The sequence below is a fragment of the Citrus sinensis genome, chromosome 6, assembly GCF_022201045.2.
Source record: "Citrus sinensis cultivar Valencia sweet orange chromosome 6, DVS_A1.0, whole genome shotgun sequence".
Lineage (NCBI taxonomy): Eukaryota > Viridiplantae > Streptophyta > Magnoliopsida > Sapindales > Rutaceae > Citrus > Citrus sinensis.
The window spans coordinates 16,990,568-17,017,441 of NC_068561.1; the positions used below are offsets into that span (position 1 = coordinate 16,990,568).

Below are 26,874 nucleotides of genomic sequence, written 5' to 3' on the forward strand. Positions count from 1 at the left end.
ATTCTGTGAGACCTTGCGTGTTACGCCACGGTTCAGGGGAAAGCGTGGCTGCCATGGCTCTGTGAGACCTTGCGTGTTACGCCACGGTTCTGGGGAAAGTGTGGCTGTCATGGTTCTGTGAGATCTTGCGTGTTACGTCGCGGTTCTGGGGAAAGTGTGGCCGTCGTGCCTAGATTCTCGTGTTGGAGAGCACGTCTTGCCAACTGCCGTCGACCGGGTCTCCTCGCCTCTCGATCTCTAGCCGGAATGGCCTTATGCCCCTTATAGGAAATTGGCCTCGCGGATGACAACATCGTGGACGAGCAGGATATTTCTGTTCCTGTTCTTCCACGCACCAGGCTTTAACGGAACACACCGGTTCGCAGAACTCCGCCATCAGATATCTGCTCGTCATTCCTGGTCCCTTCGACGCATTTATCCCAAACAGTATCCCTCCCAAACACCGGTCCCCCAGTTTCTGGTGTTGGGTAATGTAGTGGACCAGCAGTAGAAACTCGATAGTACTCGCCCGCGTGGGATTGGAAAAGGCTGCCAGGAGTCATGTCGCATTTAATTGCGGACGTGGTGACGTGGCAGAAATCCCCCCCTCTATTTGAATTTCAAACCGACGGTTACGAGATCCTCGGGATTCGGCACAGTAAGGTTAATTAATATTAACTACCCTCGGCGAGGTGCTCTTGGGCTTCGAGGCTCTTGCCACCAGTTCCGCCAGGAACGACGGTCTCTCCTTGCCTTGGTCTGGTGTCAAGCTCTTGTCTTCCCTGCTGCGATGCCATTTGAGGATCTTTTTATGGTAATTTAATTTCAGCTCTTTGCAAGCTTATATAGTTGTTTCTTTCACAAGTACTTGGAGATCAGAGTGACGGTGACTGTGGGAGGGGAAATGACACGTAAGGTCATAGACGCGGCGATGGAGGAGCTCTGAAGCCATGCAGCAATGACACGCACTTGCTTAGTCAGTAAAATTTGGATCTTTGAATCTAGTGAAATGACACGTGTATCTTTGCTACAGTAAAAAGATATCAACGTCGGATAATTTCCGCCTTTCACCCAGTTATTATATATTTGATTAGTTATTTTCGTTTCATTTTAATCTGTAAATTTTAGAACCATTTTGAATCCATATGGTATTTAGACATAAAGATGATACACCAATATGACTGTAGCACATTGTGTATTTTATTCCCATATTTATCCATAAGTGGTTAGTTAATAATTAAGTCATAGAATAATTAAATTAATAAAATAAATATAAAATATAATCATGAGAGAGTATTATTACCATAATTTGAATATCAATAGTGGATTCCATAACCTTATCACTTTTTAAATGAATAATTGCAATGAATTTTATTTAATAATTGACTAATAAATTTTTAAATTCCATATGGTTCAACCCCAGATACAATGGATTGCATTATCACTAATCACTCTTATTTGCGAGTAATTAACATTTTTGAGTCGGTGGTGCAATCATGGTTGTTATTGACTGCTACAGCAAGTAGGCAACCTTCGTTGACGCACCAGCCGATTATAAAGCTAATGAAGTTGTCGTCTCTTCATGAAGTTATGGGGAGATCCAAAGAATATAGTGAGTAATTGAGGCCCTCGATTCATGTGCACGTGACACTTGGCACGTGGAACGAAAAACTTGACTTCTGCACATTCATACAGAGCCATCTTTCTTCTTTTGGAAAAGGACAGGTGCACTGAACGGAGCCTTAGACAACGGATGTAGCAAGCATCTAGCAAATCCATGAGCTATTTTTGTAGCTCCTCAAGTTCAAGTGAGGCCATAAAATTTTTGAACACCCTTCCTTTTTAAAAAAATATAGTTTTTTATAAAAACTTCTAAAAAGCTTCATTTTGACTCAAAGCTCTATCAAATTAGTCCCTGAACCGAATTGAAACTTGGATATTTGGATTATAACTTTTTTTTTTTACTTTTGGATTTTGTGACTAAATGAACATGAACTTTGGACTTTTAAAACTACAATTAAAACTTGAAATTTAAATTGATTGCCTAATTAGTCGGTAATTTTTAAAAGTTGTTTAAAAAAGAGTTGCACCTCTTGAGGCAACTATATTTTTATTTTATTTTTCCTATAATTTCATTTTTCTTTAGTTCCATTTATTTTTTTTTATTTAATTTTTCTGCATTCATTTTATACTTTATTATTGCGTCCTTAATTTTATATGGCTAGTTCTATAATACTGTCTAAATTTGTTTATATTTTGTTAATGTTTTATTATATTTTGTTTAATTAATTTATTTACATGGATGGTTTAACCACCTATTAAGTTATTTTAATGTAATTAATTAATTTTCAGTTTATTTTTTTTGTACATTTATATTTGTTTGAGGAATTAAATAGAGCGACCGTGATCTCCTCTAAGTGAAAGTGAGCAAATGGTTGAGCAGGTCACCTCGGCCAGGTGCTATGAGGTGGAGCAGATCACCTCGACCAGGTGTTATGAGGTGGAGCATATCACCTCGACCAGGTGCTATGAGGTGGAGCAGATCACCTCGACCAGGTGCTATGAGGTGGAGCAGATCACCTCGACCAGGTGCTATGAGGTGGAGCAGATCACCTCGACCAGGTGCTATGAGGTGGAGCAGATCACCTCGACCAGGTGCTATGAGCTCGAGCAGATTAGCTCGACCAGGTGCTATGAGCTCGACCAGATCACCTCGACCATGTGCTATGAGCTTGACCAGATCACCTCAACCAGGTGGTCTAAACTTGAGCAGATCACCTCGCCCAAGTGATGACCAGGAATAAAGACTCAGTTAAAATAAACCACCACAAAGCTCCTCCGAAAAATCAGGGCACGACATTGATCAATTAATGGTTATTGTCACGATCTAAGGTCGTGGGTATGAGGTATTTTATAAAGACCCCGAGAAAACCACGCGACAGGGGGGCTCTTTTTTCCTCTTGATCTAACTGAAAAATTCGGGCTGGATACTCTACTTTACTTTTCTGTAAATTATTGAAAAAGCTTTTGGTTTTAAGGCAATGTTTATTAAGCCATATGAGAAATGGCATATTTGGTTTTTCCTGTAAATCCCATAACTGACTTGAGCGTCGGAGGATTTACGCCGGAAAAACTTCCGGCACCTCTTACCATTCTCTGTAATTTCAGGTACTTATTGATCATCAGCTTGAAGATTATATGCTCATGAACGTTCTGCTCATAGTCAGAGAATATTCTTGGAGATCAACCAACAGCTTCCCAGAGAATACTCTTGGAGATCAACCAGCAGCTTCCCACCAAACAAATTTAATGCTGATGCAGGGATCCGAAATTGAGTCACTAACCAACTGGTTCAGATTTCGGCATCAACATTTGGCGCCGCCTGTGGGAAATGGTACAAAAAGCCAGCTTGTTGTCTTTATCAATCTTCATCTGGCCGAAGTGAAGGCAGAATATTGCGGTGCATAAATGGGTGAACTTGCTCAAACGAGGAAGCCAATCAAGGCTAAATGGGATGCCGCCGGCGAAGGTTTTCACTTATTTATCTTTGCAGTGTTTTAAACTTTAATTTCCATTAGAACGTAAATTGCAATTGCCACGATGATTAGTTTATCGAAAGTAAGATGCCTGAAATTCTTCACTAACATGCATGATATCCTTGATGAAAGAATTGAATATTATTACTTTGAAATTCGTTGAAATTATTTTCTTTTAAAATCAGCTTGCCAGAACGGGCTTCATTCGTAAATATTGAGCAAGATTACATTATATTACACTTACGAATAAATTTATTTTATATTTGCCCACCACATGCTTGGCATAATGTCTTAAATAAGTAACAATTAGCTTTGTTCTGGCTTCTTAGATTTGAAATGTCATTGCCATGATGCCATCGTTGTTTTGGTGACATATTTATATTCCTTGATTATTCTTGTTTCACTGGACTCTAGACATAAAATCTGTCCAAGAGAATAATTGGTTTGCAGCATTATCAATGTTCAAGTTCTTGAACAAAGCTTACTCGTATAGTTAAACCTATGTAGTGATAAGCATAAAAAATCCATGGGTCTTTGGTTTCTTCAAGATATTTTCTGCTAGTTTTACAGTGAATGATTTGGCCATGTAGCTCATTTTCATCTGAAGAATATGCAGGGAATTCTGTTATGCAATTTCACTACAAAATGGTACAGAATCCTTGAAACTCAAACAAGGTCAATTGTTCTGAAATCCTGATTTTATTTTATTCTTCAAATCCGTTTTATTGACTTAAGGTATCTGCTAGATTGGGCTTTGTATCATCATTAGTCATTTTTTTTTACTACAACAATTATATGTTACAGCATATATAATGATATGACTTTGTTTAATGGTTTAAGACTACCATCTCTTCTATGATTACATATTCTAAAATGCTATGCTTTATTTTATATTTAAATCTCAATATTCATAGCAATAATAAATGATACAATGGACCTTTAGCAGAGGACTTTTATCATATTGATAAATGAATATGTTATTGATAATCATGGAGCATAAAGGATGTTATCCATTAAAAAACCCAGATGCATAAATAGATGACTAGAAGCCCACTTATGTGTTTGATTTTTTGAGCTACTTTTTGGGTAATTTATAAGTTGCAGTTTGGTTTGAGATATTTCGTAACAATGATGACTTTAGACACCTGCCCACTAGATTCACTGCTATTTAAGCTACGTTTTCAAATTATAATCCTAGTGAATGATATCACATCTATAATTTGTGTCTGATACTTATCACATTTACAAACTCTTATTTGACTGGCCAAGTCAGTTTTGATACATTTGCGAATGAGGCAAGCTATGCACCTGGAAGGAGACATTGATGCAAAAAAGTTGCATCCTAATCAGGTCAGAAATTTTAACAAATTTATGTCTTGATGTCTACGTAAAAACATGCATTTGCAGCCTTTATTTGCGGCTATAGTATTTACCTACTAGTAATATATCAAATGAGGATAGTTTGTACATGTCAAATTGATAGAGCTCATATTAAAGCTAGTGATATAACTCAATCAACTTGATATCTAGAAAGTTTTTCAATATGAGAATGATTTATGAAAAGGCAAGCCAGTGCCTGTTTCTGCTCGGTCAACGAAGACCAGCAGCTAATTTCTCGAAAGTATCACTAAAGTAAAGGCCTGCCTCTGCTCGTTCAAACGAAAGACCAGCAGCTAATCTACTAAGGCAAGTGCCTCCTTCTGCTCGGTCCACGAAAGACCAGCAGCTAAATTTACGAAGATTTTACCAAGGCAAGTGAGTGCCTGCCTCTGCTCGGTCGAACGAAAGACCAGCAGCTAATCTACTAAGGCAAGTAAGTGTCTGCCTCTGCTCGGTCGAACGAAAGACCAGCAGCTAATCTACTAAGGCAAGAAAGTGCCTGCCTTTGCTCGGTCAACGAAAGACCAGCAGCTAATCTACGAAGGCAAGAAAGGGTCTGCTTCTGCTCGGTCAACAAAAGACCAGCAGCTAATCCTACGAAAATCCTACTAAGGCAAACATGTGCCTATTCCTGCTCGGTCGTCTAAAGGACCAGCAGCTAAAGTCTACTAAATTTTTTAAGGCAAGCAAGTGCCTATTCCTGCTCGGTCGTCTAAAGGACCAGTAGCTAAAGTCTATTGAATTTTTTAAGACAAGCAAGTGCCTATTCCTGCTCGGTCGTCTAAAGGACCAGCAGCTAAAGTCTACTGAATTTTTTAAGGCAAACAAGTGCCTATTCCTGCTCGGTCGCCTAAAGGACCAGCAGGCGAATTCTATAAAATTTTACTAAGGCAAACATGGGCCAATTCCTGCTCGGTCGTTTGAAGGACCACAGCCATATCTTGCAAAATTTGCTAAGGTAAGGATTTGCCCAAACCTGCTCAGTCGTGTGAGAACGATCGGGCAAAATTCGTAAAAAAAAAATTCCTAAGGCATAGGTTTGCCAAAATTATAAACTTTATAGTTTCCAGTGTTGATTTGTTTTACTGTCAACACTAGAAACTGGGGGACTGGTGTTTGAGGAATTAAATAGAGCGACCGTGATCTCCTCTAAGTGAAAGTGAGCAAATGGTTGAGCAGGTCACCTCGGCCAGGTGCTATGAGGTGGAGCAGATCACCTCGACCAGGTGTTATGAGGTGGAGCAGATCACCTCGACCAGGTGCTATGAGGTGGAGCATATCACCTCGACCAGGTGCTATGAGGTGGAGCATATCACCTTGACCAGGTGCTATGAGGTGGAGCAGATCACCTCGACCAGGTGTTATGAGGTGGAGCAGATCACCTCGACCAGGTGTTATGAGGTGGAGCAGATCACCTCGACCAGGTGCTATGATGTGGAGCAGATCACCTCGACCAGGTGCTATGAGGTGGAGCAGATCACCTCGACCAGGTGCTATGAGCTCGAGCAGATCAGCTCGACCAGGTGCTATGAGCTCGACCAGATCACCTCGACCATGTGCTATGAGCTTGACCAGATCACCTCAACCAGGTGGTCTAAACTTGAGCAGATCACCTCGGCCAAGTGATGACCAGGAATAAAGACTCAGTTAAAATAAACCACCACAAAGCTCCTCCGAAAAATCAGGGCATGACATTGATCAATTAATGGTTATTGTCACGATCTAAGGTCGTGGGTATGAGGTATTTTATAAAGACCCCGAGAAAACCACGCGACAGGGGGGCTCTTTTTTCCTCTTGATCTAACTGAAAAATTCGGGCTGGATACTCTACTTTACTTTTCTGTAAATTATTGAAAAAGCTTTTGGTTTTAAGGCAATGTTTATTAAGCCATATGAGAAATGGCATATTTGGTTTTTCCTGTAAATCCCATAACTGACTTGAGCGTTGGAGGATTTACGCCGGAAAAACTTCCGGCACCTCTGACCATTCTCTGTAATTTCAGGTACTTATTGATCATCAGCTTGAAGATTATATGCTCATGAACGTTCTGCTCATAGTCAGAGAATATTCTTGGAGATCAACCAACAGCTTCCCAGAGAATACTCTTGGAGATCAACCAGCAGCTTCCCACCAAACAAATTTAATGCTGATGCAGGGATCCGAAATTGAGTCACTAACCAACTGGTTCGGATTTCGGCATCAACAATATTACTTATTTAATTTTTATATTTTTATATTATTGTAAATTTCTGTAATTTTTATTTAGTGTTCCATGCATTACTCATATGTTTGTACACCATTTTCTTAACTTAATTTGACACACATCATTAGTCTTCTATAAAATGTTGGTCTCGTAAGATAGTGCCAAATTAATTAGGAGATCATCTTCACTACCACATGGTTGACATCGAAGTTGATAACTTTTTAGGGCAGGGAGAAAACAAAGCTCTACAAAATCTTCATGACCAACCTAGATCACTTAAAGATTTCATATATCCTACTAGAACAATAGCATCATCATGTATAGTTTTTTTCTTCTGATGCATCTCGTTTTAATTTCAAACTGGGTATCATTTAACTCCTACATATTTTTCATGGTTTTGAGTTCGAATATCTCCACCTGCATTAAAGAGAATTTGAGAAAGTCTATAAAACGTGCATCGATCAAAATCGTAGCATTAATATAATTAGAGTTAAGTTTTTTTCTTTCTCACTAAAAGAAAAAGCTAAAAGTTGGCTATAAAACCTTATGTTAGGATCCATCATAACTTAGGATGTTCATAGGGTTCCCACTGGCTCAACTTTCTTCAAATCTACTGGGAAAGATTTTCGACATACGGTCATGTGCTTCAACTCTCATTCTACTGACATTCTTGTCCAATCTAATGAGGATTTTAGTTGTAACAGAAACTTGATGGCTGATGATTATTTCTCGTCTAAGCCTGAGAGTACTGAAGGGCTTGATCGTACCCTAATTTTAGTATTGCTGGCCTGCGTGCCTCTGATTCAAAGAAGAGCTTCGCATTCACCAGTTGTAAGTATTGTAAGCGACGCTCTGGCTGTTAGCCCACCTTCTCATAGTTTCGTTTGTTCAACTTCACCTTAGTTTGTTCTATTTAGGTTATTCTTTATTCTTTTATAGCTTGTGCTAACTCTTTTGTTAGTCATGTTTATTTTTTCGTTGGAAGGTTTTGGTCTGTTTCCTCCTCCAATTGTATTTTCTTTTCTTTTATTTAATCTACAAAAAAGAGGTCCTGACTGACTCTTGCCTAACCCTATCCTTAGAGTGGTTTTCAATTTAAAAAAAAAAGTTTATGTAATTTTCTTTATAACTAATCATTTTTTAGTATAATTAATGGTAGTTATTGTTGAGTACATAAAGGCACCAGGTCAGCCATACTACAGTGGGACGAGCAGAACACGGGGGTAAACATTATCCGAGCAGAGATGGATGCAACCAGGGAAACATACCGACCAGAAGTGTATGCCGAGCCGATACTCATCCCCAGGAAAGCGGGAACACGATCCCACAGAACCGCGGCCGTTACGCTTCTCCCAGAGCACAGAATCGCGGCCGTTACGCTTTTCCCAGAACCGTTGAAGGACACGTAAGCTCCCACGTTTGCCACGATGCAACGGTTAGAGTCCCATGAGGGCTGCCATTACCCGAAAAAGGTGGGAGGAAGGGAAAACGGAAACGGGGGGACAGCGGCTATAAAAGAAAAGGAACTCGACGGAAAAATGGGGAGAAAAAGGGGGGAGAGGAAAAACGCTGCCAAATTGCATCCAGATCATTTTCTTACAAATTTCAGATAAACTTCTTGAACCCAAATTGATTTGTTTTCCCGTAAACACCTTGAGCTAACTTAGGCATCGGAGTGTTTACGCCGGCAAAACCACCAGCGTCTCTGATCCATTTTTTTTGTGAGCGCAGGCTTATTTAGAGAAAGGAGGGCGATTCCAATCTGTGCGAACGAGTAACAGTAGATAACACAAGCGTTGGTGAAAGAATCTGGTCGGCTAAAAGGCGAGCAGATTTCAGCATCAACAGTTATTTTAAAAATTATATCATTACCTAAAGCTCATTTAAATAAAGCAGTCGATCGTAATTAAAGGCTTGACCTAGTGATGGCTGGTTGAGGGCGAGTTTGAATTTAGAATGAGAAATTTACCCATTTTGAAATACTAACTAGGCAACCCAAGAGGGGGGGTGAATTGAGATTTTAAAATTATTCTAGGCAAACCACACAACAATTTAATCTAATGCCTTAATAAATTCGAAAACAATAAATTCAATAAAAGCACAATAATAAATGAGTAAGGGAAGAGAAAGCAAACTCAAGGATTTTTACGTGGTTCGGCAATCCCCGCCTACGTCCACGCCTCCAAGCACACCGGGCTTGAGGATTTCACTAAGCTAGCCTCCTAAGGCTTCAAACGCTTACAATTGACTTCTAAGGTGTCAATGGACCTTTACAACAAGAGATTATCCCCAATCTCTTAACCCAAGTGTATCCCAACACTTACAATCTTTTAACTTGATTTTACAAAAAAGATTACAAATGAATCTCTCTCACACAATGTATTTGATCACAAGTGAAAGCTCAATGTGTGAATGAATAAGATGAATACAAAGATTTAAAGCTCAATGAAAGTTGTATTCTCTATATTTTGCTCAATGATGATCGTTGGAATTCTTCTTGTTTGAATTGGATTGAGCTTATTTATAGTTGGAGCTGAAAAACTAGCCGTTACAAACTGTCTGCCAGAAAACGGTTTGCCGTTAACCATTAACGGTTAACCGTTTAGGTTAGTCAAAAGTTACTGTTGGGCCAATTTTTAAATAAACGGTTAGCCGTTTAGGCTTACCCTTTCGCCGTTAATTTCTAGAGACCTGCAAAACAAATTTGGTTTAACCGTTCTTACTAAACGGTTCAAGGTTAGCAATCTGGAAATAATCGGTTAACCGTTTTCAGTAAACGGTTCACCGTTAGTTTCCAGAATCATCATTTTAACAATACTTTATAGAACATGCTACAGTGAAATTATTTTCCAAATTTATAGTTAATCCCCAAAACTTTATAAAACTGTATTACGGCCTAAAATGTTATGAAACGTTGCACATAGGTCCAATTTCAGAATTTCTAAGAAATGCTTTGTTAATCCCAAAACTTTTTGAAATTATGGTATAGCCCAAAATGCTATAACACTTTTCAAATAAGTCATTCTCCAAAATTTCAAGCAATACTTGTTTATTTCAAAGTTTTCAAAATTCTTTCAATTAAACCATAAGCTTTGAAAAACAACCAATTTCATAAAATCATTTTTCCATTAAATATAAAACCTTTATAATGTAAAAATAATGATTTATTTAAAAAGAATATTAACAATCAATTTCATAAAATCATTTTTCCATTAAATATAAAACATTTATAATGTGAAAATAATGATTTATTTAAAAAGAATATTAAATAATTTGAGCTTAAAAGATTAATCATTCTTAATCTTGTTTGTTATCATCAAAATCAATATTATGGAAACATATATGTTAACACATTTGACCACCTTCCAACTTTCAATATAAAAAAAAGACCACACTCTAATTTTGTTTACAATAGCAACCATTTACAAGGTTCTTCGACCAAAATATCCCTAAATTCTCAAAACTTCTTAAAACTATATAAACAAAATATTTCGCCCTCCCAAAAACATCTCCCATCGCTCCAACTACGCATGTGGGAGTTCCTTCGCTTTCGGCGTTTCTTGAATTCTGGCAATTTCCTTCACTTCCGGCAGCGATTTGCTTTACTTTCGGCGGCCATTTATGTGAGTTATAGTTTGATTCCATCAAGTTCCTTCATTTTAAGTTTCAACAGCTTATGTACTTTCTTGATTTTTTTTATTAATTTAGAATAAAATTTGTTTAAATTGCTTGGTTAATTGATCATTGATTATAGTTAATCATTAGGATATGTACTGGATATGAAAATATTAGAGTTTTCTTGAGATTAAGATATCTAATAAATGGCACACCAAGTGTTTGTTTAAATGCCTCTAAGAAATTATTGATCTAAACTTAAAGTTATTTTGAAGTTAAAGAGAAGGTTGGTGTGTCGGCCAATCAAGAGCGTGGGTGGTTGCCCAAAATTTGGCCATGTCAACGCGGGCAACATGCTTGCGTTGCCCAGCCAAGTATATATTGTCGCCTAGATTTGATTGGCTAACACATGTTGTCGCCTGTGTTCTGGGTGCGACAACATGTTGTCGCCCAAGTTTTTCGAATGTTTTAAGTTTTGTTTTTTTAAACATTTATGCTAATGTTGTTATAATTTATTGTTTAGATATGTCCGACAAGCAAATGCATCCTTGATCACTGAAGATACCAATCGAGGATCACTTCCCGAGTTGCGTTACGAATTTAACGAGATTTAATTTTATGACTACACATATACAAACTAAGTTAACTGAAACAAAATTCCGTACAACTTTGCAATAAATTGTTCAAATGTTGCATTTTTTAAAAACAAAATGCAGAAACTTTTTCATTCTTGTACTCCATACGACCTAGGGATGGCAATGGGGCATCTATGGGTTGTATCTACTCTGCTTCAAATCCAATTTCATAATAAAAATCAAGATCCGTATCTGCTCCAGATCCGTCATGAATCTATATTTTTCGCTCCATATCCAAATCCAAAAAAGAAATAAACATCTATATCTGCTCCAAATCCAAAAAAAAAAAAAAATTCAAATCTGCTATAGATATGTCATGAATTCTAAAACTCAACAATTAAAAAGTAATATTTTTTAGAATGAAAATTGGAGGCTAAAATGTATTGATAACAAATAAATTATATAATTTTCTAAAAAATATAATAAATATTGTAACTTATACTTTTACACCAAAACAACAAATAAGATAATAAAATATCCTTTAAAAGTAATTGCAGGAGTAAGATCAATATAATATTCTATTATCTCCTTCATCATTCTAATATCCACAACACACCCACCCTCATTCCTATAACATTAGACAATGACATATAAATTAAATGTGATTTATATTCAGTCCTTTATTATTTTTATGATGACCATATTTGACTAAATATATGAATAACTATATTCCTTAAAAATTATTTGGCCAATATAATAAAATAAATTGATAGGTTGTATTACTTGGCTTGCAATTTGAATATTACATGTACATGCTTTGGGGCTGGCTGACCTTTAAATTTATAAAATTAACATTTGAGTTTTAAGAGTTTAAATGCATGGTAAATACCACTAATATGCTATGAATAAAATTTATTATCATTATAATTCCACAATTGTTAAAAAACTTTTAAAATAAAATTAAATTAAAAGATGGGTGGATATGGATATGGATGTAGATATTAAGATAAATCCAGACTTACTCCATATCCGTCTTAGATCCACACATCAATATCCAAATCTGATACAAATTCATTTTAAACCAACCCAAATCTGATCCGATTGGATTTGGATCACGTGAATCTTGGGTCAAATCCAATCCATTGCCATCCCTAATACAACCATTGTTCAAAGTCTCCCACTCTCCATCAAGATACATCTTAAGCACTACTGACTCCATTAACCTAGTTCAAAATAATAATGATTTTTATTAATAACACTTCAAACAATAATATTACTATATTAATTAAATAACCAATTGTCAACAAATTCAGGTGACCTGGGTCACATGACTATTGCCTAAGCAACAAGTGTCTGTCGCCTAGGTGAAGAATACCAGAATCTAAGCGACATGCAAGCAACAAATACTAGAATCCAGAAGACAAGTACCCATCGCCCCGGCGAAAGGTACCTGTCACCCAGATGATAGGTCATTCTAAGCTTGGGCAACATGTACTTGTCGCTTAGATTTTTGGTTTCGTCTTCAATATCACTCAAGACCCATTTTCATCGGATTTTGCTAAAATTTTTCTAATTTATAAATTTATGACCTCACATTAACCATTTAATATACCTACATTGTAAAAAAAATGAGCAACGGATCTTTTGTATGAAACCCAACCAAATAATTAAAAATAAAAATCGAAGAAATACTAACCTTAATTTCTTATTATTCTTTAGTTTGTTACTTGATTTTGTCTTCAATACTTGGATAAATATATTAATTTGATGAATGTAAGGTAGGTGAAAAGGGGATTGATTGATAGTTAGATAAATAACTTTATTATGAATGTGAGAGATGTGAAATAGGGAGTGTTTTGGTGGTGTGTGGAGAGCTTCTACTTAGAAGGTGAGGGTTTGTTTGTTTAGTTTTAGAGGTATCTTAGTCTAAGAATTTTGTAAATAGTTGCTATTATAAAAAAAATTAGGTTGTGGTACGGATGAAATTTATATTGCAATTACCGTACATTGCGTAACTAATTGAAAATAAATAAACCAATAAATAGCCATCCTTGTTAGACAAAATGAAGATTGCTGGTATTGGCTTGCAGATCCTAAAGGGCAATTTACAGTTAGAAGTTGCTATAATATGCTGAATTCTGAAGCTAATGTGCCAAGCAGCAAGGTGTGGAAACGCTTATGGGGGCTGGAGGTTCCAGGTATGGTTAAACATTTCTTTTGGTGTGCATTGATGAATGTTTTACCTACTGCGGATAACTTGCGGCCTCGAAAGGTTGAGGTTTCCCCTATTTGCCCCATCTGTAATGCTGCGAATGAGTCTGCGCTACATTGTTTAGTGGAGTGTTTATTTGCTCACTCTTGCTAGTTGTTGTCTTTTATTGGCACTTTTGGGAGCTGTTATTCTTTGATTAATTAGTTTGAGCAAATATTTACCCGCTGCTGTAAAGAAGATTGTAATTGAGCTGTGATGTTGTGTTGGAGGCTTTGGTTTAATCGAAATGATAAGGTGTGGAACGATCATTGTAGCCGAGCTCAAAGTCTGGTAAATTCTGCTGGTCATTCTCTTTTCCAATGGCAAGAAGCTAAAAGGAGAAATTTCACTATTGCAGAAGATATTTCGTTGGGTCATGGCTCGGTGTGTTGGGGCAAGCCTCCTGTGGGTTGGCTAAAATGTAATGTGGATGCAGGGGTATTTAGATCTCATGGAAGAGTCAGCTTTGGAGGGGTGGTTAGAGACTCTGGAGGTGGTTTTATTGCAGCAAAGTGTCAGAATTTCCCTGGTTCTTTTCACCCTCGCGAGGCTGAAGCGTTGGCTGTCCGTGAAGCGCTTAGTTGGATAAAGCATATGCAGTTATCTAAAATTATTATTGAGATAGATTGTTTAAACGTGTATTCTGCTTTAATTTCTCAATCTGCTAGTTCTAATGGATTTGGTTTAATTATTGCGGATTGTAGAGCTATAGCTCAATTAATTGGAGAAGTGAGATTCTCTTTTGTGCGTCGATCTGTGAACGTCGCTGCCCACAATGTAGTTAAGGCGAGGAGTTCTATATCAGGTCTTAAAAAGTGAAAAAATATTCTACCTTTATAATTATGTCCTTTGTTGACTGACTCACTTGTTTAATGAAATTTCCTTTCATAAAAAAAAAAAACAGCCATCCTTGTTTATTTAAAAAGCGAAAATACACGACCACCGTTCATTTTCTGATTAACCCAGTGAAAGAAAGCGACAAAAACAATTCCAATAGGGTCCACCCAATTTGACGTCAGCCAGTCGCAATACCCACACTAGAACTACACGAAACTTGTCAGCTCACGTGGCGCTGGCATAAAACTGAAGAAACTGAAACGACTTCGAAAATAATCAAACACTCAGGAGGGAAGCAAGAAGAAGAGAAGCAATTCCCAGAAGCACTTCTCTTCTTCTTCTCCAACTTCCCACTGTAAGCTTTTGGACACTTGTTTTCTATGGATAATAAGCGAGAGCAAAACCCGAGCCCGGTTCCGAAGAAGACGATCCCACCGTACATGAAAGCGGTGTCGGGTTCTCTCGGAGGGGTCGTGGAGGCTTGTTGCTTGCAGCCAATCGACGTCATCAAGACGAGGTTACAGCTGGACACAACTGGGACTTACAAGGGAATTATCCACTGCGGCGCCACCGTTTCGCGTACCGAAGGCGTGCGGGCTCTGTGGAAAGGATTGACGCCGTTTGCCACCCACTTGACCTTAAAGTACACGCTTCGAATGGGATCGAATGCCGTGTTTCAATCGGCGTTTAAGGATTCTAAAACGGGGAAGATTAGCAATCAGGGTCGGCTAATGGCTGGCTTTGGTGCTGGTGTGCTTGAAGCTCTCGCTATTGTTACTCCTTTTGAGGTTTGTTTTTGTGGTTCCTTTATATTTTTAATTTTTTTTAATATTTGGTGGGATCGTGAGCTTTTCTTTTTGGGAAATTGTTTTTACTTTTGGATTTTGGGTGAATTTGTTTTGTGTTGGTTTGAATTCGGTGGTTAGGGTTGTGCTATGTTTCTATGTTTTATATGGTTTACAATTTGTATAGGTGTCATTGGGCATGGAATATAGGTTATGTTTGTAGCTATGGTACTTCTGCTTAATTTCGATGCAGTAGCTACAGATTATAAGCCATATCATCTCAGTCCCCAGCATAGCCGTAATGGTTTTGCTCTGTTAATAAATTTTCAATTATATTGCAAAGTAGTTATTGTGGTTTGAATAATGAAGGAAGCCGTAGTGTTTATGTTCCATAGTTGAGTGATAATGTTTTTCTATTACATGTATTGTTTTATCTAGACTTCCTTGGCTTTGATTGTTTGGTGGTCATCTCTTGAAACGAAAGGAAACCATGGTAATTAGTAACTGGCATTTTTCTTGGAATGAAAGTGCTTTACACTGCTGAGGCTGGAAACTGAATATGATGTGTGTATGTAGTCATAGCTGCATTGGTGATTGCTGCTTGAGAACGCTGTTCAAATTATTATATTAGAAATGTTAGGCTGTAGGGTTAGTTCTGAGGTCCTGCTCTGCTAAGAATAACCTGAATTTTAGGCAATGCAGATTAAACTACGTCGGTGGCAGTTTTAAGATAGAAATAGATGGTCATTTCCTTGTTAAGGATGTCATATGAAAAAAAAAAAAAACAGACAGTGATTTTCTAGTCTTCAGTTGAGTTGAGAATTTGATTGTATTGGTTACATGACATGCTTAACTTCCTTAGATCGGTGAAGATTTCTAGATCATCTATACATTGAGTTTAATGGATCGAGTGCAACATAGGGTTTACATTAGATTGAGCAGCCTTGCAGATGTTCAATTTGCAAAAGGTTTAAATTACTCAATGGGCTGTCCTCTAAATGCTAGCTTGTGTCTGCCAGACCATGTAATGAATAACACTAGTTACCTGATGAGATTCTTAGTTTCCTTCTGTTACATCACTCTCTTCCATAGATGATCTCATATTGTCTTTTTTTTTTGCCCCTTTTAACACTGATGATGTGATATTTTCCTTGATGTGAGGATATGGTTCGTAGTATCTACAGTTGAATGACAGTGCTCTAAAATAGCATATGGAATTACAAACAATAAACAAAAACCGCATGTTACACTATGCGTTCTTCAATTTTTGTGGTTGTGTATAAATTTTAAGAAACAGTCATGTCATTTAATTGCTTTTTTCTTATTCTACCCTGTTTTTATACGTTAGCATAATGAAGTTGCTTATCAGTTGGACTGCTTCTGGAATGGTGCAGGTGGTGAAAATTAGACTACAACAGCAGAGAGGTTTGAGTCCTGAGCTTCTAAAGTACAAGGGTCCTATACACTGTGCTCGTATGATCATCCGTGAGGAAGGACTCTTTGGACTCTGGGCAGGGGCTGCCCCAACTGTTATGCGCAATGGGACAAACCAAGCTGCCATGTTTACGGCTAAAAATGCTTTTGATGTACTCTTGTGGAAGAAACATGAAGGTGATGGGAAGGTCCTCCAACCGTGGCAGTCCATGATATCGGGATTCCTTGCAGGAACAGCAGGTCCAGTATGCACTGGCCCTTTTGATGTTGTCAAGACAAGGCTGATGGCCCAGAGTCGAGGTGGGGGTGAGTTAAAGTACAAAGGCATGGTCCATGCAATCAGAACAATATATGCTGAGGAGGGGCTTCTTGCCTTGTGGAAAGGACTGCTGCCCCGTCTCATGAGGATCCCGCCAGGCCAGGCCATTATGTGGGCTGTGGCTGACCAAGTGACTGGTTTTTATGAGAGGAGATATCTTCGCAATGCACCCTTATAGGTACTATTTTATTGTTTTGCCTATTCTACATTTTAGTTACATACTTCCATTGCTAGCATGAAGCTATGAATTGCTTCAGCATTTCTTTTTGAGTTCTTAAGGATTCTTTGATTGAACACCAGTTTTTGTAGACCGAATCAGTAATTTGCCATGCCTAGGCAAGAGAAAATGTAGGTAGTTGCCAGATTTTCTCAACCATTGTCTATCACCATTTTCAGAGAACTTGTGAGCCAATGCCTATTGTTTTTTCCTATTATTATTTAATGAGGATTGAACAAAGAAATAGAATATGGATTTGCAAATGCTTCAAAAAGACGGATGTTGTTTTTCTTAGAGTATCTCCAAAAGACTATTCAAATAAGAAGTAGAATTTTATTTGAAGAGTCATATTAATATTAAACACTCCAAAAGACACGTTAATTTAGATTCTTCAAATAAGATTTGTTTCTCACTCTTTAACATTACCGAGTGAGTTTCTCCCTCTTCTATTAATATTTTATTATTATTTATTGAAAAGATAAGACTGCAATAATTATTATTTATGTTTTCTTTCAAAAACATAACATCAATTCAATTTGATAGTGGGAAAGATTTGATTAAAATAATATTAACTTATTCTAATTTGATAAGTCTTTTGGAAAGGATTATATTTTTCCATCTATTTATTTACCACATTAAGAAGTAAATTGATATTTGAAGAGTAAAATTTAAAGAAATTTTTGGAGATGCTCTTATAATCTTTTGTGAGGATCTTCATCCAATTGCCAGCAACACAATTTGTTCATTGGACTTGGTCCACTGTTTTTTGCTTTTTCCACTACTATCATGAAAGCTTCCCAAGTATACAAAGTGGAGATACAATTGATGTAAACAGGATGTGGCAAGGCATGATCTTATCAGCAACTATATATTTGTAGCTTAGGGCTCTAGTTTCTATTTCAATTTGCCCATATGACAGGCATGTTCGTATGTATGGCATCTCGTATGTATGGCATCTACCCTCGCAGTGAGCAGTGCACGCAAAGTGCATTTTTATGGCAATTTTGTTTCATATGCAATTCCATCAAGTCCTTCGCTCAGGACATAATTATCGAGTGGGCGCTTTCAAGAGGATGTTTTACAGAAACCAAAACCCTGAAAAAACCAAGCCATCTAGGCGTCAGGCTTTTCCTTGATACGACATGCAAGAACTAGTGAACCACATTACTTGATTCGTTTAATACTTGCACGTTAGTTTGCTGTCAACTGAGCTTGAGACGTTTAATTAAACTAATTCGGGCAACTCACTCCGGTTTATTTGTTGCACTCCAAACCAAAGTTGCATGATTGAGCTTGCATGGCGCATTCTACCACTTCTGATAAACAAGGCTGAACTGATTTAAATCTTCAGTACAATTTTAATAAGAGAATATATATATATATATATATCAAGCAGAACTTAACTATAACCCTCCTTAAGCTCTATCAATACAACAGAATGATATCAGATACTGTAATATAATGCATTAATAACTGAAAACAATATAGATCAAAAATATATCTCCGTCACCATGAAACACCTTCGCCCGACCATAAATCAAGAAAATTTCCAAGCATCTATACCTAAAGATCTCTCCTCCCAAATGTATTAGGCCATTACGTACAGCACCTGCAAGGCAAAACAACAAAAGGGATGGTTAAACTGCAGGAAAGGAATTGGCTTTTTGTTCACATAATGCAGCTAAAGCCAATTCTACCATGGAAGAACACAAGAATTGATAATTTAAAGAGATACCTAAAAAATCCCATTGTAATTTATCAATTTCCCATCCTAGTAGCATCATAAGTTAAACTGAATAATTAATTCGCACTTTTCTTGCTTCTGAAGTTCTCCTTTAACGATGCAAATTTTTTCTTGCACTGAATTACTGTCTTCCCAGGAACAGCAGTTGCAACTCGCTCCCATCGCTGACTGGTTTCTTTTGGGAAGGTTTTTAGAGCCTGAACCAGTGCTCTTTCTTGTACAGCAGACCAAGCATCATGATCTGAACTAGAAGAAACTCCATTTGCAGCAGTCACATCAGCAGGTTTCTGACTAGTTGAACTTGAAGACTCTTCTGAGGAATCTGTCCTAGCACCACTGTTTTGAACTACTGGAGGGGTTGATGCCCCTACTACTTCCTCCCTAGTTGTAAGGGGAGATGCAATGGATTGCGCAGGTTTCCTCTTCTCAAGAAATGAATCAAAAGCTTTGGCACCATCGGGCTTCTGCAGGAGAACTGTTTTGGTTGCCTTCAGAATTTCTTCCACAGATCTTCCTGTACCAATGTACTCCGAAATAACCTCCCACCTTCGAGATGTTCCTTTGGGGTATTTCTGCATTCCTTTTCTCAAGAGCTCAATCTCTTCCTTGCTCCAAGGTTTCTCCTTTTTCTCAAAGCTTTTTAATAGTGTACTTCCATTAGTCTCCACAGAACCATTCTGCTGTACATTCTTCTTTTCATCTTGTTTCTTGGCCTCAGATTCATCAGCGTGCCCAACTGCATTCCTGATGAGTTTTGCTTGCTCGAGCCCTTCACTTTTTTCCATCTTATCACACAAATTTCTCAATTGCTCCATATCAAATGACATGCATAAACTTTCCACATCCTCTGTGGAGACATCAAGCAAATGCTGGGAAGTAACAGATGCTGAAAGTGTTCGAAGACGAGTCCGCTCTTTTCGCAAGAGCTTTTTCTCTTTTTCCTTTACCTTCTTCTGTTGTAATGCAACTTCAGCTACTCGTTTTTCCTCCTCTACCTTCCGGCGTCTCTCCTCTTCAGCAGCCCTGGCAGCTTCTTCCTCCTGCAACTTCTTTGCCAGATACTTAGCCTCCTTTTTCTTCTGCTTCTCAGCTTTCTCTGCTTCTTTTCTTTTCAGTATTCTTGGGTCTCTCTTATAGGCATTGTCAACCAGTGTGCGTATTCGTGCATATTCTTCTTTCCTAGCCTTTTCTGTAAGTTTTGCATTCTGCCTCTCCATCCATCTCTTATGATCTCGAGACTCAGCTTGTTCAAGGTCAAACTCATCTGCATGTGGGAACTCCCGCCAGCTTTTAAAGCTGTACCAAAAATTGTAAAAATTATCTACTTCCTTTAAAGGAGTATTCTCATCGCCTAATGATGGTACCAGTTGGTTAGCAGACCACCTTCCATTCCTCGTAAACGCTGGACCAAACACCTTGTAGAAGTCTTGTGGGGCGCAATCAGCTGGGATTGCATCATCAAACTCATCGGTGGAGTCATAAATTCTTCTCTTCACGGGGTCAATTAAAACCTCATAAGCTTCTTGGACAGCCTTAAAGTGGGTTTCTATCTCATCCTTTTTTGCTTGCTTAGCAGCTTCAGTTTCCTCAGCAAAAAGTAGTGCAGCCTGCTTGTCAGGATGATACTTCAAAGCTGTCTCGCGGTAAGATTTTCTAATCTGATCCTCGGTGGCAAGATATCTTAAATGGCTCAATCCCAATAATGCATAGTGATCTTGTTGATTGCTTCCTTCACCGGACTTCTTTTTACCTTTGCTGCTATACGACTCATATGATGGAAAACATGTTTGTTCCTTATCATTTGACACTTTCTGGTCATCAACTTCAGCATCTTCCTCACAACCAAGAAGTTTAAGAGCAGCAGCATGAAAAGAATGACCAGCAGGTTCATATTTAGAAGCCTTTAAAGGAAGGCAGTTAGAAGAAACATAAATTGGCTGTCCGTCTACAAGCTCGTCCGAATAGGAAATTAGCCGAAAGCTTGCATGGACTACCATGATGCTTAGAAACGACAAACTACAATCAATTACCTCTATATGTATGAACCCTTCAGTCTTCCAATCTGCAATTATTACCAAACTTTAATCAGCAAGCCACGTCAAAATAATACAAAAAATGCCAAAATTTAACGGTTTTAAAATCAAAAAGGAATTTTCAATAACAAGAGAATCAATTTACACTCAAACAAACACGTCAAAGACAAGAATATATAATCTCAATAAATGTTCATAATATATATATCCCAAATTCATGACGAAATACTTTAGAACTTCATCTTCCGACTATACATACACTATTAAACTGCTATATACCACAAAATGATGAATTGAACCAGCAAAAACTTTGCACGTGTCAAACACACACCGAAAAGAATTTTAAATAGAAAGAAAATTAAAACCCCAGTATTCATTTAATTCAGCTACTGAAAACAAATGATCCTCGATTTCATACATCTACAGCCAATTTATCACAATGAAATTAAACTACTAAAAGAATAAAACACGAATTATTGATTAATGATTGCACGTAGCTTAAGAATCAATTAGGGTCAAGGTTTTATGTTACTGAAAAAACAAAAAAATATATATATCTGTGAACCAAATTAAAAGATGGAAGCTATTGTACAAGCAGACTATAGAATAAATAATAATTATGAACAGACTCGAAATTATGTACAAAAACCGAAAAAGAAAAAAACCTCTGATTGTGCGGTGGCAGCAGAAGAGCTGAGGAGAGCAAGTGAGAGAGGCCGAGGCGGGGAGTCTCGAGGTAAAGAAAACTCAAACCTCACAGAAGTGGAGTTTATGAATCGATTAGGGTTATGAAGTTGGCCCTTTTCTCAGCTATATATATCTTCCCCGGGAGCTGGGCTCGATTTTGTTGCCATGCGGATAAAAAAGAAAAAAGAAAATAGTTATAAGAATGTGTAAATGTGTAATTATCAATGTTTTTATTTATACAAAAAATAAAATTTATTTATTTATTTATTATCAGTAAATTATAGTTGTTTACTTATTTGAAAAAGGAATTGCAATTTAGTTATTTTAATTTTTTCTAAACCGCTAGTAATTTATTATTTATTAGTTAGAACTTTAGTAAACTAAAAAATGGGCTTGTTTGTTTAGACATGTGAAGTCTAAAATTAAAATTTTTTATTAATTTCAGTTTTTTAAATGTATTTGTTTATTTTTTATAACTTTTGTCTGATTGTCTAATTCTCAGGTATTTATATTTGAATAAAAAAAAGTAAATTTTTGTAAGTTTTATCCAATTGAAAAAAGTCTGAATGAAAAGTAAATATTAAATTCTAAAAATATCTTTATAAAATAACTTATTTCTTAACTCTAAAATTTTATTCTTTTTTTTACAAGAATATAAATGTCAAGTAACTATATTTAAAAATATTTTTTATTATAAAAATAAACAAAATGTCTGATATTAAAAAATAAATAAATATGTCACTTAGACATTTATATTCAGACACATTCAGATTTTAGACAAAAAAGAAAAATCTAACATTTTCTAAGTTGTATTAGATTTCATCCTAATTAATATGTAATTTATCTATTGCATTAAGTTTTTTTGTAATTGAAATGATTACTTATTCAACCCACTATACATTTAATGAATGGATGTTACATAGAGCTGCTAAAATTTGACACGATCTAATTACCCGACATGAACACGACACAAATAAATGGGTATGGGTTGTCAAATTTGACACGATTATTAAATAGGCCGGATCCGAGTCGACACATTTTTTTTCTTGTTAGATTAGGGTTAAAGTTTTTGACTCATTTACCCGAACAATGGCACAATTATATTTTATTTTTTAAAATTAATTTTTAAGTTCTTATTATTAAAACTCAAATATTTAAGTATGATTCTCTCTTTTATTTTTTTTGGAAGGGTAGGTATATACACAGTTTTTTTTTAATAAAATTTTATATAGATTTAGAACTTTAATGGTGTTAGTGTGTAAAATATTAGTACACATGTATATTTTATGATATTGATATATAGTATTATTTACATATATATAATTAAAAACTTTAATAGTGTAAATGTGTAATATTTTGGGGGGGGGGGGGGGGGGTATATGTGGGGGTGTGTGTGTGTCTATAACATTTGTTAAATATACAGATATTAAACGGATTATTGGATAACCTATTTATTTTCTGTTTTGGGTTTAGGTCTTAACATTTTGACACGATTATTAAATGGGTCGGGTTTTGGTCAACCAAAATTTGACACAATACGAACACAACCGGACAACCCGTTTTGCCAACTCTAATGTTACATATTTAGGATAAAATATCTTGGGTGAAGATGTTTAAGATTTGAACTTTAAAATGCATGTATTATGTGGATAAATAAGATACTAATTAAACAATTATTATGGTATTCAGTAAAATGTGTTGCCGCAAAGTACATTCTTTTAATAAATAATATTACAGAAAGTATTATTTAATTATTTAATGATCAAAATAGATATAAATTTAAATAATCTTTTGTTTATATATTATGTTTTATAGAAAAATAAGATATAATTATCTTTTTGTTAAAAATATTAAGATTAATATAAACTTTAAAATGGAATAGTGACTTATTCAATAAGATACTTATAAAAGACAACTTCCTATATACTTTTAAAAACTATTGTTAAAGTAGAAAAACTTATAAAATAAGCAGTTTTAGAAATTTTACAATACACTATTTTTGTTAAAATTAAGATTATACTTGATAAAGCATGGTCAATGAATAAAAATGATGTAGCTTTGTCTTTTTTTGAAATAATAAAGTTATAATATTTTATATTTATTATTAAAAAGGGAAGTGTTAGAAAAAAAAATCCTAATCAAATTTTAGTCTTTACCCTTGCATAATTCGAATTCTGAATTTCTGATGGTCGTTTATGTTAACATAAATATTTCTTTATTATTGATTTTGATGATAACAAACTTGATTAAGATTGATTAATCTTTTAAAAGCTCAAAATAATTCATATACCTTTTAAATCATCATTCTCACTTTCATTTTATGAAAATAATTTTGGTTATCTTCATGTTAATGGTTTTAAATTGAAAAGCTTTGAGAATTCTGATAATAACAAATATTGTTTCAAATCCTGTAAATGGATTTATTTTGACAAGTTTTATAAAGTGTTTTTATAAAGATTTGGAGACAAACTGTTATTCTTGCAAAATAGTTCACTGCAGCAGTTAATGTGAAAAACGGCGATTCGACAAAATTGATAAACGACTCGCCGAGATCAAACAGAACTAAAGATTAGTCTCTGGACCTAAACCGCAATCCGACAATATTGATAAATGGCTCGCCGAGATCAAACAGAACTGAAGATTAGCCTCTGGACCTAAACGACGATCTGACATCTAAATAACGGTGATCCAACAAATTTGAAAATTAGCTCAACGGTCATATTGACCAGTCAAACGGCGATCCGACATCTAGTTAACGGCGATCCGACAGTGTGCAGAAAGTCAATAACGGCTAGTTTTCAGCTCCAACTATAAATAAGCTCATTCAAATTCAAACAAGATTGATCACAACACGACCATTGAGCTTATATTCGAGAATACAATCTTCATAGAGCTTTAAAACACATTCTTGCTTCATCTATTCACACATTGGGCATTGATTTGTAATCTTAGATATTGTGTGAGAGAAAAACAATTTATTAATCTTTTACTTTGAGTGATTGTAAGTGTTGGGATACACCTGGGTTAAGAGATTGAGGATAATCTTTTGTTGTAAAGGTTCATTGATACCTTGGAAGTCAAGTGTAAGCATTTGAAGTCTTGGAGGCTTGTTTAGTGGAATCATCAAGCCCGGAAAGCTTGGAGGCGTGGACGTAGGCGAGGTTGGCCGAACCACGTAAAAATCTTCGTGTTTGAATCTCTATTCCTTTATCTTTTTATATTGTAATTGATTTAATTGTTATTCTATTAAATACATTTTAGATTTGCATGATAATTTGTTTTATAATCAAATAATTTTTAGAATCCCAATTCACCCCCCCTCTTAGGTTGGTGAATAATTTTACCCCCACGTAAAATAATTTTACAAAAATATTATAAAAACTACTTTGTGAAGAGTACATCTAGTAACAATCAAATTGTATGTCATTTTTGTAATCAAGATGGTCATATGAAAAATAGATGTTCAGTAAAAAGAAATGCATATTATGGTATGAAATGCAGTTGGGTTCCAAAAGGAACTGTTGCTAACTCCCAAGGACCCAAAAAGCTTTGGGTACCTAAAACTTGAGATTTTCTTTGTAGGGCTTAAAGAAGAAGAAAAATAAATGGTACTTGGACAGTGGTTGTTCAAGGCACATGACCGGAAATTATGCATGTTTCTTAAGCTTCACCAAAATTGAAAATGGTGGAGACGTATCTTTTGGAGACAACTCAAAAGAAAAAATTCTTGGAATTGGAAATGTTGGTAAAGTTTCCTCAACTCTAATTGAGAATGTATGTTTGGTTGAGAACTTGAAACACAACTTAATTAGTATTAGTCAATTATGTGACAAAGGTTACAAAGTTATCTTTGATAAATTTAGTTGTGTTATTGAGAATTCATATGATGACAAGATCTTATTTGTTGGGAATAGATGTAGTAATATTTACTTGAAACAAAAAAATTATAAAAATTATTTTGTTAAGGCTACCTCCACAAGTGATCATAAAATTGTATGTCATTATTGCAATCAAAATGGTCATATGAAGAATAGATGTCCTATTAAAAGAAATGTGTATTATGGAGCAAAATGTATTTGGGTTCCAAAAGGAACCATTGCTAACACTCAAGGACCCAAGAATATTTGGGTACCAAAGTATACAACTTGAATAATTTTTTTGTAGGTACCACAAATAAGGAAGGATGGAGAGTCCCTTGATGAAGCTTGTGAGGATGATCATGGTCTAGGCAAAAACAATGAGGCAGGATGGTTTAATTGTTTTGGTAACAATTATTGCCTTATTGATTATGAGTGATGGTCTTTTAAGCTTAGTAAATATTTAATAATTCATTTGGTATCATGTTGAGTGAATCATGATAAATGGATAGTAACTTGAATTTGTGAAAGTATGCTTGTATGTTTACATGATGGAATTATCATTGTGTGTAATATTGAGTGATTTATCATGATGGATTTGTTTGATGTTAATGTTTATGAAGTGTTTAAGCATGATAGTTAAGTGGTGTGTTTGATTTATTAACTTTCGAATGCTTATATGTTTAATTATTACGAAGAACAATTTTCAAAAATTTGGCATGAACTTGGGATGATGAAATTTTCGCATTAACATCTCTATTTATGTTATTGAATCTATTAAAATTGTTTGGAAATCAAATGAGTCGTTGAAAATCCTGAGTCTGCACATGCTGAAATGAATCGGTCATAACTTCTTTTAGAGAACTCCAAATCCAGATCTGTAAAATTTATTGGAAAGCTAACTCAATTATCTTTCCAATGGTATATAGCATGCACATTACTTCTTGCTCAATCAATACAGTTTTTATTCTGAATTTGACATTTCTGCATTTTATCCTGAGTCTGCACAGGCTGTAATGAATTGGTCATAACTTCTTCTAGAGAACTCTAAATCAAGCTCTGTAAAATTTATTGGAAAGTTAACTTAATTATCTTTCCAACGGTATATAGCTTGCACATTACTTCTGGTTCAATCAATACAGTTTTTATTTTGAAATTGACCTTTCTGCATGTTCTTAAGTTTTGAATGCTTATATGCTTCATGATTGTATGCTTGTTGGATGCTTATTGTTTCATGACTGTGATGAATGAATTATATGCATGAATTCTTGTGTCGTTAATTGTGTTATATCATCATTCACTTATAAAATTGACATAATTGTTTGATACGATTTCATATGTTTGATTTTGCATGCATTTTATGTCTCATGTACTAAATGGCTTATTGAAAAGTTTTAAATCTCAAAATGATTTAAAATTAA

The 26,874-nt window shown here is 35.8% G+C and overlaps 2 protein-coding genes and 2 long non-coding RNA genes across 5 annotated transcripts; 2 read left to right on the top strand and 2 right to left on the bottom strand.

Annotated features, from left to right (window-relative positions):
- Positions 1–2,434: 2,434 nt before the first annotated feature.
- LOC127902972 (uncharacterized) lies at positions 2,435–7,209 on the bottom strand. The gene is made up of 3 exons (XR_008055690.1): positions 6,344–7,209; positions 2,494–2,625; positions 2,435–2,460 (listed from the first exon to the last, which is right to left on the bottom strand). It is a non-coding gene; the product is annotated as an uncharacterized LOC127902972 (long non-coding RNA).
- LOC127902973 (uncharacterized) lies at positions 2,454–6,082 on the top strand. Its single transcript, XR_008055691.1, has 3 exons — positions 2,454–2,634; positions 2,668–3,508; positions 4,132–6,082. It is a non-coding gene; the product is annotated as an uncharacterized LOC127902973 (long non-coding RNA).
- Positions 7,210–14,624: 7,415 nt separating the features above from the next.
- Positions 14,625–17,381, top strand: LOC102616025 (mitochondrial succinate-fumarate transporter 1). The gene is made up of 2 exons (XM_006481002.4): positions 14,625–15,165; positions 16,557–17,381. Exons 1-2 carry the CDS (start codon positions 14,758–14,760, stop codon positions 17,091–17,093), a joined length of 945 nt encoding a protein of 314 aa, XP_006481065.1. The 5' UTR covers positions 14,625–14,757; the 3' UTR covers positions 17,094–17,381.
- A 1,038-nt stretch (positions 17,382–18,419) lies between these two features.
- On the bottom strand, positions 18,420–21,764 carry LOC102616306 (uncharacterized). 2 transcript variants are annotated; one of them, XR_008055689.1, is made up of 3 exons: positions 21,575–21,763; positions 18,868–20,938; positions 18,420–18,741 (listed from the first exon to the last, which is right to left on the bottom strand). XR_008055689.1 is itself a non-coding variant. In XM_052443258.1 (2 exons), exon 2 carries the CDS (start codon positions 20,871–20,873, stop codon positions 18,933–18,935), a length of 1,941 nt encoding a protein of 646 aa, XP_052299218.1. In that variant the 5' UTR covers positions 20,874–20,938; positions 21,575–21,764; the 3' UTR covers positions 18,865–18,932. The 2 variants fall into 2 exon arrangements, 1 of the variants encoding a protein (XP_052299218.1); XM_052443258.1 differs by lacking the exon at positions 18,420–18,741 and having other exon boundaries at positions 18,865–20,938; positions 21,575–21,764.
- Between the last annotated feature and the right edge of the window lie 5,110 nt (positions 21,765–26,874).